This window comes from Hylobates moloch, unplaced genomic scaffold (assembly GCF_009828535.3).
Source record: "Hylobates moloch isolate HMO894 unplaced genomic scaffold, HMol_V3 SCAFFOLD_23, whole genome shotgun sequence".
Classification (NCBI taxonomy): domain Eukaryota; kingdom Metazoa; phylum Chordata; class Mammalia; order Primates; family Hylobatidae; genus Hylobates; species Hylobates moloch.
Genome location: NW_026652298.1, coordinates 37,191,205 through 37,204,944, shown reverse-complemented (window position 1 = coordinate 37,204,944; position 13,740 = coordinate 37,191,205). Strand labels below are relative to the sequence as shown.

Below are 13,740 nucleotides of genomic sequence, written 5' to 3'. Positions count from 1 at the left end.
GGCCTGGCCTCTGCACACTGGCAACATTCCAACTGCAACCGCCCAATTGTGGGGGACAAGGCTGCACAGTGGGAATGTTCCCTGTGGTTCCCAGGCTGCTAAAGAGACAGCATGGCTGTGTTGCAGGGTCCAGGCTCTGTCAAAAGCTGCTGTCTGTCAAAACCCCACAGTGGGGCCTGGGGATGGGGAAAAGCAAAGAGAACTGGTGTTTATCAACCACCTCCTTTATGCTGGGCACACAACATGCATTTACTCATTTGAGTTACTCCACCTCTCTAGGCCTCAGCTTTATCTTCTCTCTCTCTCTCTTTTTTTTTTTTTTTTTTTTAAGACGGAGTCTCACTCTGTTGCCCAGGCTGGAGTGCGGTGGTGCAGTCTTGGCTCACTGCAACCTCCATCTCCCGGGTTCAAGCGATTCTCCTGACTCAGCCTCCTGAGTAGCCGGGATTACAGGTGTGTGCCACCACGCCTGGCTAATTTTTGTATTTTAATAGAGACCGGGTTTCACCATGTTGGCCAGGCTGGTCCCAAAATCCTGACTTCAAGTGACCTGCCTGCCGTGGGCTCCCAAAGTGCTGGGAATACAGTCGCGAGCCACCACTCACAGCAGTTTTATCTTCTCCAAAGTGGGGATAATAGTGACGCCTGCGTCACAGGGGTGTGGAGAGAGCTCACTGAGACCAGGTGGCTTCTGAGCACACAGTGAGTGTAAGCCCATATTGTTAAGAATCCTTAGAACATCCCCAGAGGGTGGGAATTATCTTCAATTCCCAGGGTCAAAGAGGAGAAATCCCGTCTCACAGTGAGATCCAGGTTTGCCCAATGATGCATTTTCAGAACCCCCTGGGACATGGACAGGAGAAATGAACGAATCAGTCCCCAGTGGCTGCTGTCTGGGGCGGGGGCTCAGCCTGGCTTGGAACCACGTTTTAGAGTCAGTGAGGCAGCCAGGAAGGACTGGCAGACAGACCACGTGGTAAAGAGACACAGCGTCTCCCTCTTGTCCTGAAGCCCCCCCTTCTCCTCCAAGGGGACAAGCTGGACGCGGACTACATTGAGAGGTGCCTGGGCCACCTCACGCCCATGCAGGAGAGCTGCCTGATCCAGCTTCGGCACTGGTTACAGGAGACCCACAAAGGCAAGGTGGGTGCAGGGGTTACCCTGGAGCAGTGCATGAACGGGCAATGACTGGTACTCAGCCTCCGTGCGTGGGAAGGAAAGGCGAGATGATAATGCTGACACATTATCTCTTGCTTATTTATTTATTTATTCATTTATTTCTGTGAGACAAAGTCTCACTCTGTCCCCCAGGCTGGAGTGCAGTGATGTGATCTTCACTGCAACCTTCGCCTCCTGGGTTCAAGCAATTCTCCTGCCTTAGCCTCCTGAGTAGCTGGGATTACGGGCGCGCACCACCACGCCTGGCTAATTTCTGTAGTTTTTGTAGGGATGGGGTCTCACCATGTTGCCCCGGCTGGTTCTGTAATTTTATCTGCTGGGTCAGGGGATACCGTTCTGTGGGCTTTTTACTTCGTTGTTTCTCAGATTCCCAAAGATGAGCACATCCTTCGGTTCCTGCGGGCTCGTGACTTCCACCTGGACAAGGCCCGGGAAATGCTGCGCCAGTCCTTGAGCTGGCGGAAGCAGCACCAGGTGGATCTCCTTCTTCAGACCTGGCAACCCCCTGCCCTGCTGGAGGAGTTCTATGCAGGGGGCTGGCATTACCAGGACATAGGTGCGTGCCTCCACCCACATCATGTATAGGGGATACTTTGGGCACTGCCAAACGCACTTTATCTCTTTATTATTTTGAGATAGAGTCTCACTCTGTCACTCAGGCTGGAGTGCAGTGGTGCCATCTCGGCTCACTGCAATTTCTGCCTCCCGGGTTCAAGCAATTCTCCTGCCTCAGCCTCCCCAGCAGCTGGGATTACAGGCACCTGCCACCACACCTGGCTAATTTTTTGTATTTTTAGTAGAGATGAGGTTTTGCCATGTTGACCATGCTGGTCCCAAATTCCTGATCTCAAGTGATCTACCTGCCTTACCCTTCCAAAGTGTTGGGATTACAGGCATGAGCCACCGCACCCGGCCCAGATGCACTTTAAACGCCATGCTTCATGCTAACATCTTACTATTTTTCCTTTTGACTCTTCCAGGCATCTAGAAATGCTTTGAAGTGACAACCTAGCTAGGAAGAACCAGAGCTGGAAGGCTTTGGGGCTTGAGGAGGAGACATTTCTCCACTGGGCTGAGTGAGCCCATCCTTACTCACAATAATTGTGATTGTATACGTAACAGGTGCATACATTTTGTATGATTCCCAAGGGCAGCTGTAGCAAATGAACACAAACTCGGTGGCTTAAAACAGTAGAAATGTGTTCTTTCACAGTTCTCGAGGCCAGAAATCGGGAGTCAAGGCGTCAGCAGGGCCGTGCTCCCTCTGAAAGTTCTAGAGGAGAATCCTTGCCTGCTTTTTCCAGCTTCTGGTGGCCCCAGGTGTTCCTTGGCTGGTGGCAGCTTCACTCCAGTCTCTGCCTCTCACTTCACATGGCCTTCCCCTCTGTGTCTCTGTGTCCTCACCTTGCCTCTTCTCATAAGGACTCCAGGAGACTGGATTTAGGGCCCACCCCAAATCCAGTATGATTTTATCTTGAGATCCTTAACTAATTACACCTGCACAGACTCTATTTCCTTTTTTTTTTTTTGGGACAGAGTCTGGCTCTGTCACCCAGGCTGGAGTGCAATCCTGTGATCTCAGCTCACTGCAACTCCGCCCCCTGCCGGGTTCAAGCGATTCTCCTGCCTCAGCCTCCTGAGTAGCTGGGACTACAGGCGTGCACCACCATGCTTGGCTAATTTTTGTACTTTTAGCAGAGATGGAGTTTCACCATGTTGGCCAGGCTGTTCTTGGAACTCCTGACCTCAAGTGATCTGCCCACCTTGGCCTCCTAAAGTGCTGGGATTACAGGAGTGAGCCACTGCACCCAGGCATGGGTCACATTTTAATGTCCCCATGGATATGAGTTTTGGGGATACGATTCCACCCATTACAAATATCTTTTCTGGATTTTTAAGTTAAATTGCCACTGAAGCCTGTGCCTACCACACTTTCCAATGTCCTTTATCTAAACATTCATCTATATCGAGTAGGGTAAACGCTTGAGTCTCCTAAAGAACCGGCTGGCATGGTTTCTTTTAATGCACGATCAATCTTCCTAATTTATGGAATCCAAATTTATGAACTCCCCTTATTGCTGAAATTTACTTGTGACCCCCAAATCAGTATTCACAGAACTTTTTCAGTCATGCTCAGATATTTTCAGAGTGGCGAAGTATTGGAGTCGCCCATCACGCACGCTGTCTGCTGAAGTTGAACCACGCGGCTCCTGCCTTCTTGTTTCAGTTCCCATACCCTAAATGAGTGTCCTTTTTGTGGCTTATTTAATGCCACATTCTTGCATTTTTGGGGTTTTCTTTGGTGACTTTGCTGTTTAAAACGCCTCCTCGTGTAGTGCAGAAGTGCGCCTAGCTTTCCTAAGGATGAGCAAGTGGCCGCGTGCTCCATGCAGAAAACACCCAAAGTGTTCCACTAGCTTCAGACAGGCACCAGCTACAGGGCTGCTGGCTGTGAGTTCAACGCTGATAGATCAGCAACATACATTCAAGTGTTCTTAAATAGAAACACAAGCCAGGCGCAGTGGCTCTCACCTGTAATCACAGCTCTCTGGGAAGCCAAAGCTGGAGGATCACTTAAGCCCAGGAGTTCGAGACCAGCCTGGGCAACATAGTGAGACCCCCCGCCCCGCCCCACCACCACATCTCCACAAAAAATACAAAAATTTATCTGGGCATGGTGCTGCATTGCTTGTGGTCCCAGCTACTCGGGAGGCTGAGGCAGGAGGATTGTTTAAGCCGGGGAGGTTCAGGCTGCAGTGAGTCGAGATCATGCCACTCCAGCCTGGGTGACAGAGTGAAACCCTGTCTCAAAGGACAAAAAGGCCAGGCATGGTGGGCTCACGTCTGTAATCCCAGCACTTTGGAAGGCCGAGGCGGCAGATCACTTGAGGCCAGGGGTTCGAGACCAGCCTGGCCAACATGGTGAAACCCTGTCCCTACTAAAAATACAAAAAATTAGCCAAGCGTGGTGGTGCATGCTGGTAGTCCCAGTTACTTGGGAGGCCGAAGTGTGAGAATTGCTTGAACCTGGGAGGCAGAGGTTGTAGTGAGCTGAGATTGCTCCACTGAACTCCAGCCTGGGTGATACAGTGAGACTCTCTCAAAAACCAAAAAATCAACCAACCAACAAACCAACAAACAAAAAACCCCACGTAAAACAAGGTTATGTATCGATTGGTTGACAAAAAGTACTACGGGGCCGGGTGTGGTGGCTCATGCCTGTGATCCCAACACTTTCGGAGGCTGAGGTGGGCGTTATCACCTGAGGTCAGGAGTTTGAGACCAGCCTGGCCAATATGGTGAAACCCCATTCCTACGAAAAATACAAAAATTAGCCGGGCGCGGTGGTGGGCGCCTGTAATCCCAGCTACTTGGGAGGCTGAGGCAGGAGAATTGCTTGAACCTGGGAGGCTGAGGCAGGAGAATTGCTTGAACCTGGGCGGCAGAGGTTGCAGTGAGCCGACATCGCACCACTGCACTCCAGCCTGGACGACAGAGCAAGACTCTGTCTCAAATAAATAAATAAATAAATAAATAAAAATGTTTTGTAGAGAAGGGGTCTCACTATGTTGCCCAGGCTGTCTCAAACTCCTGTGTTCAAGCCATCGTCCCGCCTCTGACCCCCAAAATGCTGGGGTAATAAGTGTGAGCCACTGCGCTGACCCTTGTCCTCATTGTAACACTTCTGTTTTTCTGCCTTTCACAATAAGTGGCGTCAGCCCCTCTTGGTAGCAGGCAGGGTGTTAGTAAGTGAAGGCTGGATCGGGCCTTGGTGGGTTGCAGCCTGAGGAGGTGAAGCCCTCACCTGCAGCTGTGATCTGCCCCTCGGAAGTAGCACTCTAAATAACGGGCTCTTCTTTTCGCTTGGCCCCATCCACAAAGATGGCCGCCCCCTTTACATCCTCCGCCTGGGCCAGATGGACACCAAAGGCTTGATGAAGGCCGTGGGGGAGGAGGCGCTGCTGCGGCACGTGAGTCAGGGGCCTCTTTCCTGGACCCCATGGCTGGGGCCGGGCCTGGGAAGGGCTGTGTGGGGTAAAGCAGCGAGGTGGACGTTCAGCAGGACTGTCTCTCCCTTTCAGGTTCTCTCCGTCAACGAGGAAGGACAGAAGCGGTGTGAGGGGAGCACAAGGCAGCTGGGCCGTCCCATCAGGCAAGAACGTGGCCTGGGCACATCCCCCCTAAACAGCAAAGACGGAGGGTGGAGGGAGTCCACTGGGCGTGTGCGGTGTGCAGGGCAGCGTGCCGGGGCTTCATTCTCTCCCAGTTTCTACAGTGGTCTTCTGGGCCTTGAGGCAGGCCCGTAAGCATCCCCGTTTTTTATGCATGGGGAAAGTGAGACTCAGAATGGTGGCCCCCATCGAAGCCTCTGAGCTAGTCAGGACAGAGCTGGATTTGAACCTGGGGTCCTGACTGGCTTCCGGCTCGAAGACTTTATCCTCCCATTCCGCTCAACAGTCTCCTTGACTTTTCTTTTCTTTTTTTTTTATGAGACGGAGTCTTTCTCTGTCCCCCAGGCTGGAGTGCAGTGGCGCGATCTCGGCTCACTGCACCCTCCACCTCCTGGGTTCACGCCATGCTCCTGCCTCAGCCTCCCGAGTAGCTGGGACTACAGGCGCCCGCCAACACGCCTGGCTAATTTTCTGTATTTTTAGTAGAGACGGGGTTTCACCATGTTAGCCAGGATGGTCTAGATCTCCTGACCTCGTGATCCGCCCGCCTCGGCCTCCCAAAGTTCTGGGAGTACAGGCGTGAGCCACCACGTGCGGCCTGACTTTGCTTTTTGAGATCAGCTCTCCACCACGAGTTCTGCCTTGGCTCTGTCGTGGCACATCCAGGAACCCACTGTCCTCTGCAGGAACCCACTGTCCTCTGACTCCCCCGCATTTCTGTTCCTGAGCTGTTTCCCGGAGCCAGTACTTACGGTGGCATCGCCCCCCAAAGGCACCAAACCTTTCTGAGCAGCAGCTTCCTCTTCTGTAAAGTGGCTTTTTTTTTTTTTTTTTTTGAGACATGCTCTCACTCTGTCACCCAAGCTGGAGTGCAGTGGTGCAATCACAGCACACTGCAGCCTTGACCTCCTGGGCTCAAGCAATCCTCCCACCTCGGCCTCCCAAGTAGTTGGGACTATAGGTGTGCACCACCATGCCCAGCTAATTTTTGTATTTTTTTTTTTTTTGTAGAGATGAGGTCTCACCCTGTTGCTCAGGCTGGTCTCAAACTCCTGGGCTGAAGTGATCCTCCCACCTTGGCGTTCCAAAGTGTTGGGATTACAGGCGTCAGCGTCTGCTCCCGGCCTGTAAAGTGGCTTTTAAAAATGGATTCTCAAAAATAATAACGGTTTAAAAATAATGCAAACACAGATCTTGCACTTGCTATGTAGCAGGTGCCCTTCTAAGCACCTTGATTCAGTTCCTCCTCCTAAACAGCCGTGTCAGACATGGGCAGGCAGGACCTGCTGTTTCAGCTTTTCAGCCCCAAATATCCAGATCTTTGTGAAAATTAAACTTCCTTTGCTGTTTGGAGATTTTTTTTTTTTTTTTTATTTGACAGAGTCTCGTTTTGTCACCCAGGCTGGAGTGCAGTGGTGCAATCTTGGCTCACTCCAACCTCCACCTCCTGGGTTCAAGTGATTCTCGTGCCTCAGCCTCCCAAGTAGCTGGGATTACAGGCACCTGCCACCACGCCTGGCTAATTTTGGTATTTTTAGTAGAGATGGGGTTTCACCGTATTGGCCAGGCTGGTCTATTTTCTAAGGACACGTATGTTGGGGTGGGAGTGGGAATCAATCCATTAGTGTCCTGGCTGAAAGCATAATTCATCCCAGATGGCTCAAATGAGAGGGTGTCATGAAGGGATGGTTTGGAGAGGTGTGTGCAGGTTTAAGGGAACAAATCTGGGAGGGGGAGGCTCCCAGGCACCAGCCACTGCAGTCAAACAGCTATTTTCCTAATGAATGAATACTAATGAAACGGAGGCACAGAGAGGTTCAGGACTTGACCAAGCTCACACAGCAAGTGGCAGAACTGGGATTTGAACCTTGGCCATCTGACTGTGGAGGGCATGCTCTCAGCACCTCTGCTCTATTTAGTAGTTAGCATCTTTTCAACAATTAACTCATTTATGCCTGAGGTTGCAATTTTTTGAATTTTTGCAGTCAGACCTTGGCGACGACCTTGAGCAGTAGGATAGAAATAACCCCCACACGCTTAGCGTTGCAATAATGGAATGCTAGGCCTAAATGGCCACTTGTGATTACCAGCTTTAATTGAGGGCATGCGGTGTGCCCGTCCTTGCAGAGAGCTTTGTATATACCATCTCACTTGATCCTAACAGCAGTTGCTTTAGATGGGGACTGTTACTACCTTTGCCCAGTGGGTCTGTGACCCTGACCTAAGGCTCTCAGGGGTGGAGGTGAGACTTGAATTTGGGCGCTCAGCCCTGAAGTACACACTCTGATCCTCTTCATCACATGGGCTCCCTACTGTGGCCGGAGCCCCCCTCTGCTCCCAGCCTTGCCTCTCGGAGCCTCCCTGTTCATCCCCTTTGGGGAGGGTGTCGGTGGCCTTGGGAGGCAGCAGAGCCAAGTGGAGCTGGGGCCTTTTCTGCCACAGCTCCTGGACCTGCCTACTAGACCTGGAGGGACTCAACATGCGGCACCTGTGGCGGCCAGGGGTGAAGGCCCTCCTGCGGATGATTGAGGTGGTTGAGGACAATTACCCAGAGACGCTGGGTCGGCTGCTCATCGTGCGAGCCCCCCGAGTCTTCCCCGTGCTCTGGACGCTGGTAAGAGCTGGAGCCTGGGCCAGGCCCCTCCCCGGGAGTAGGTGGGATGGGAGGGATTCTGTCTGCAAGCAGCTCTGCTCTCTTTTCCTGTTTCATTTCATTCAATAACTTTTTGGAGATGAAACTCACATAGCATAAAGCTCACACTTTTAAAGTATAGACTCCAGTGGTCTTTTGTGTATTCACTGAGTTAAGCAATTGTCACCACTAGCCAATCCCAGAACATTTCTGTCGCCCCAAAAGGAACCCCCATGCCCATTACCGTGGGTCTCAAATTCTTGGGCTCAAGCAGTCCTCTTGCCTTGGCTTCCCAAAGTGTTTGTGTTATAGGTGTGAGCCACTGAGCCTCACCTGAGATATACTCTATATTGTAACCCGGTGGATACACGTGTGCATGCACCAGTGTGCACGCACACATACACCCACTCACACACACCCCTCTGAAACAAGGGTGCATCCAGCCACTGCACAGTGTGGGCAAAAGCCTGGAGGCTGGACCCAGCTTGATGCTTTGGAGGAATTGAAGAAACAGTCCAGGGTGGCTGAGCAAAAAAGAGCAAAAGGGACGATGGCACCTGAGGAGGCTGGAAGATGTACAGGGGCCCGTGGTGAAGATGGGACCTTGTCCTGGGGCAGTAGGGACCCATAGAGGGTTCAGTAGCAGGAGAGGGTTGGGGACAGACTTAGGGGCCAGGAAGTCCTCTAGCTTTTGTGGGTGCTTCAAGGCTCTGTTCAGGTGAGGCTAGGGGGCAGGAGCTGCTTCTGAAGCTTTTTATCCCGAATTGTCCTAATCTCAGGGAAGATTAAGTCCACCTGCTGTTTGGGGTGGTTTTGGGAGCGCGAGCGCATCGGCCGGGGTCCTGGCTGGCAGTGGACCTCACCTAGATGGTTCAAATGAGGGGTGTCCTGAAGGGGCTCCTTGCACATGTGTGGGCAGGGGAAGGAGAGACCCCAAGCACCAGTGACTGCAGTAAGCCTGCCCACCCCCAAGAGGAGGGAATGTCCTTGCAGAATCCTGGGGAAAGCTGGGACGGGTAGGGGCAGGGAGCTACTTGGGGGTCAGCCTCAGCCTCCTGGGGCCCAGCATAGGACACAGCACAGTGGGGCTGGGGACAGGAGAGGGCCCAGCACAGCACAGAGGGCAGTGGGGCTGGGGACAGGAGAGGGCCCTGCACGGGGGGATTGCAGGTTCCTCATCCATCTCTTGCTTGTGGCATTCCCTGTAGAATTGGCCTGTTTCCTGACATGCCAAGGGCTCCTTCCTTCCTTCTCTGTCTCCCACTTTCTTCCTTCTTTATCAACATGTGGCTTAGAGCTCAGTGTTAAAATGGATTCCATCTGGAATAAACAAACTGTTGGAATACTGTTCCATCCATATAATGGAATAGCATTCGTCCATAAGAAGGAAGGAAGCGCCGATCTATGCTCCAACACAGAGGGACCTTGAAAACCTGATGCTCAGTGAAAGGGGCCAGACACGGAAGGCTGTGTACTGTGTGATCTCCTTCATATGAAATGTGCAGAATAGGGCTGGGCGCAGTGGCTTACGCCTCTAATCGCAGTACTTTGGGAGGCCGAGGTGGGCGGATCACCTGAAGTCAGGAGTTCGAGACCAGCCTGGGCAACATGGTGAAAATACAAAAGTACAAAATTAAAATACAAAAATCAGCCGGGCATGGTGGTGGGAACCTGCAATCCCAGCTACTCGGGAGGCTGAGGCAGGAGCATCGCTTGAACCTGGGAGGCGGAGCTTACAGTGAGCCAAGATTGCACCATTGCACTCAAGCCTGGGCGACAGAGCAAGACTCTGTCTCCAAAACAAAAACAAAAACAAAAAAGAAACGCGCAGAATAGGCAAATCCACAGAGACACAGTGTAGATGGGTGGTTGCCCTGGGTTGGGGGAGGGGAGATCGGAAGTGACGGTGGCGTGGGAATGGGATTTCCTTCTGGGGTGATGAACGTATCCACGTAGAGGTGCTGGCTGCACAACGTAGTCAGTGTAGTGAAAGCCACTGAACTGTGCCCTTTACAATGATTAATTCTATGTTGTGTAAAGTATATCTCAGTAAAAAAGTACATCCATGGCCAGGTGCAATGGCTCACGCCTGTAATCCCAGCCCTTTGGGAGGCCGAGGCAGATGGATCACGAGGTCAGGAGATCGAGACCATCCTGGCTAACATGGTGAAACCCCGTCTCTACTAAAACTACAAAAAAAAAAAAAAAATTCGCCGGGCATGGTGGTATGTGCCTGTAGTCCCAGCTACTCAGGAGGCTGAGGCAGGAGAATGGCGTGAACCCAGGAGGTGGAGCTTGCAGTGAGCCGAGATCGTGCCACTGCACTCCAGCCTGGGCGACTTAGCAAGACCCTGACTCAGAAAAAAAAAAAAATATATATATATATATATATATCTCCATCTTGCCTTATGTCCTGGTTTCAGATCAGCCCCTTCATCAATGAGAACACCAGGAGGAAGTTCCTCATCTACAGTGGCAGCAACTACCAGGGACCCGGAGGCCTTGTGGACTATCTGGATAGAGAAGTGATCCCTGACTTCCTTGGTGGAGAGAGTGTGGTGAGGCTTCCACGTTCTCAGCCAGACCTGGGCTCGAGGAGGGGGCACGCCTGGCTGGGAGGCTGGGAGGCTGGGATTTCTGGAGTGGGGCTAGGAGGTGGAGTGGGGCTGGGTATGGCATGTGCACTCTGCCTGGGGAGGGTCTTGCTGGCTCTCAGCAGCCACAGGGCTTGCTTTAGAAGCTGCTTCAAAGAGAGGTGATGCTGTGCTGAGGTTGGGCCTTACTCTGGGTCCTTCAAACATAGTGAGATAGAAGTTTCTGGAAGCCTAAAGACTAGGCCAGTCAAAGGCTTACCCATTCTGTATTCCCATCAAAGACATTGCCAAGCAGCAGTGAGTTTACCTGCTCGCTCACTGCAGGGGAGGTGACTCGAATGTCTCTGCAGCTCTGGACCCTGGAGCTGGGACTAGCCTTCAACCCACAGCCACATAGCCTGAGACGATCAGGACCCCCCTTCAAGGGATGCAGCGTCCAGGCCCCTTTTCTTGCCTCCCCTGGGGGTGAAATGACAGGCTGGGGTGATCCTAGGTCACAACTCTGTCGTCTCATGTGGCCCCTAGTGGCCCGGGCCCTCTTCGTTTCTAACAGAAATACCAAACAGTGAGCTTGCATCATTTCTGGATTTTAAAAAAGTCTTTTCCTAGGAATTTTTCCAGGCCTGCCTGTTCTCTCCATTTGTGATATGTGGCACACACGACTTATTTTTAGCAAACGGTTCTGCAGATCTGAGAGTGGCTTATGGAAGGACACTGAACAGTGGCCTTGCCTGCTAATCTCAGTGTCTCTACAAGTGAAACGGGGTGGGGGGAATCATTGTTTGGTGGTGGCAGGGGGGTCTGCCAAGGCCTGGCCATGCAAGGTGCCTTTGGTTTGGGGAAATCTGTCGATGAGCACGGTGCAGTGACTGTTCCACCCCCGCTTCTGACGGGGAGAGGCAGCTGCTATGGGGTGCGGTGTGGAGAGGCCCCCAGCCTGGCTGTCAGTCAGCACCGGGGTAAAGGGACATGAGCATGGGGCTGTGACGAACGTGGGTTTGTGCCCTGGCTCACTAACTTTCTGCTGTGTGATGGTGGGCGAGTGGCCTGACTTGCCTGAGCCTCCATTCCTTCCTCTGTGAAACGGGAAGAATAATAGTCTCTATGCACTGATGGACCTGGGGATTAAATGGGGTCATGGATGCCCACAGCCCACTCAGTAAGGGGTTGCCATTATGAACAGCTTTGGGGGTCACACAGCACCCTCCTGTGGGTCAGGCCAGCCAGGCCTCAACTGGCTCTGACCTGCAACCCTTTATCTCTGACCTGCAGTGTAATGTCCCCGAAGGAGGGCTGGTCCCCAAGTCCCTCTACATGACGGAAGAAGAGCAGGAGCGCACGGACCAGCTGTGGCAGTGGAGTGAGACCTACCATTCAGCCACCGTGCTCCGCGGAGCCCCCCACGAGGTGCCAGGGCCTGGCCGGGGAGGGCCCACTGGGCTGGAGTGTCTGTCATCTTAGGTCAGGTGACCCCAAAACACAACTTGAGATGAGGATTCTTTTTTTTCTTTCTTTTTTTTTTGTTTTTTGAGACGGAGTCTCGCTCTCTTGCCCAGGCTGGAGTGCAGTGGCGCAATCTCGGCTCACTGCAACCTCCATTTCCTGGGTTCAAGCAATTCTCATGCCTCAGCCTCCCAAGTAGCTGGGATTATAGGCATATGCCACTTCGTCCATCTAATTTTTGTATTTTTAGTAGAGACGGGTGTTCGCCATGTTGGTCAGGCTGGTCTTGAAATCCTGACCTAAGGTGATCCACCCGCCTAGGCCTCCCAAAGTGCTGGGATTATAGGTGGGAGCCACGGCGCCTGATCTCTTTTTTTTTTTTTTTTTTTTGTATTTTTCGTAGGGATGGGGTTTCACCATGTTGGCCAGACCGGTCTCGAACTCCTGATCTCAAGTGATCCACCCACCTCGGCCTCCCAAAATGTTGGAATTATAGGCATGAGCCACCAAGCCTGGCCGAGATAAGGATTCTTATGCCAGTGATCTGTTGCTGTGAGCTCTCAGGAGAAAACTGAGGAGAGGAGGGCACTCCCGTAAAGAATGAGCATGTGGCCTGGGAACGGAGACCCCAGGGGGCACCCACAGCCCCTCCTGCCACCATCTTCCCAACCCCAGCTCTACTGTCTCGGCTGTGACTCTCAGACCTCGCCTGTCTGCACGCAGGTGGCCGTGGAGATCCTGGAAGGGGAGTCGGTCATCACCTGGGACTTCGACATCCTGCGAGGGGACGTGGTGTTCAGCCTGTACCACACCAAGCAGGTGCCCAGGCTGGGCGCCCGGGAGCCAGGGACCAGGGCCAGCGGGCAGCTGATCGACAAAGGCTGGGTCCCGGGCAGGGATTACAGCCGTGTGGAGGCTCCCCTTGTCTGCCGAGAGGGGGAGAGCATCCAGGTTTGCATTTTCTGGACCACTCATTCACTCACCAGGCAGCATTGAGTGTCCACCGCGTGCCAGGCTTCTGGGGATACAGCGGAGGACAAACTGGGCTGCTGGTCCCCAGCCTCAGGGAGCCTGCCGGACAGGGCAGAGGGAAGATGCACACGGTCTCATGTAATGAAGTGCTCACCTGCCCAATGGCAGCCGGTGCAAAATCGAGAAAGGACGGGGTGCTCTGCTGAGAGGTGGCTCGTGTCCTGGGGAGGAGCACAGGGTCTGAATCTCAGTTTCCCCATCTGAGAAACGGTACTTCTAACAGGATCTAACTGTATTTGTTTCTTGGGGCTGCAGTAATGAGTTACCATAAACTGCATGGCCTAAAACAACAAAAATTTAGTTTCTCACAGTTCGGAGGTCACAAGTCCCAAACCAAGGTGTTGGCGGGCCACGCTCCCTCTGAAGGCTGCAGGGAGGGGTTCATTCTATGCCTCTGTCCTAGCCTTAGGTAGCTCCTGGCAATCCTGGGTGTCATTGGTGGGTAGATGCATCACCCCAATCTCTGCCTCTGTCCTTAAAGGGGTTTCTTTTCTGTCTGTCTTCGGAGTCTCAGATCTCCCTCCCCTCTCTCCTGTAAGGACACTAGCCATCGCATTTAGGCCCCACCTTAAATCCTATTTTTTTTGAGACAGGGTCTCACTCTTTCCATGATCAGGAAACTGTTGCGGGACTGGGAGTGTAGTGGTGTGATCACAGCTCACTACAGCCTCTACCTCCTAGGCTCAAG

The 13,740-nt window shown here is 52.7% G+C and overlaps 1 protein-coding gene across 1 annotated transcript in view; it reads left to right on the top strand.

Annotated features, from left to right (window-relative positions):
- SEC14L5 (SEC14 like lipid binding 5) overlaps nucleotides 1–13,740 on the top strand; it is a 60,313-nt gene that overhangs the window by 36,186 nt on the left and 10,387 nt on the right. The window contains exons 7-14 of the mRNA XM_032144640.2: nucleotides 1,031–1,143; nucleotides 1,546–1,735; nucleotides 5,062–5,150; nucleotides 5,262–5,332; nucleotides 7,794–7,965; nucleotides 10,407–10,541; nucleotides 11,850–11,984; nucleotides 12,744–12,971. Coding sequence (XP_032000531.1) covers nucleotides 1,031–1,143; nucleotides 1,546–1,735; nucleotides 5,062–5,150; nucleotides 5,262–5,332; nucleotides 7,794–7,965; nucleotides 10,407–10,541; nucleotides 11,850–11,984; nucleotides 12,744–12,971 — 1,133 coding nt within the window. The remainder of the gene's footprint in view (nucleotides 1–1,030; nucleotides 1,144–1,545; nucleotides 1,736–5,061; nucleotides 5,151–5,261; nucleotides 5,333–7,793; nucleotides 7,966–10,406; nucleotides 10,542–11,849; nucleotides 11,985–12,743; nucleotides 12,972–13,740) is intronic.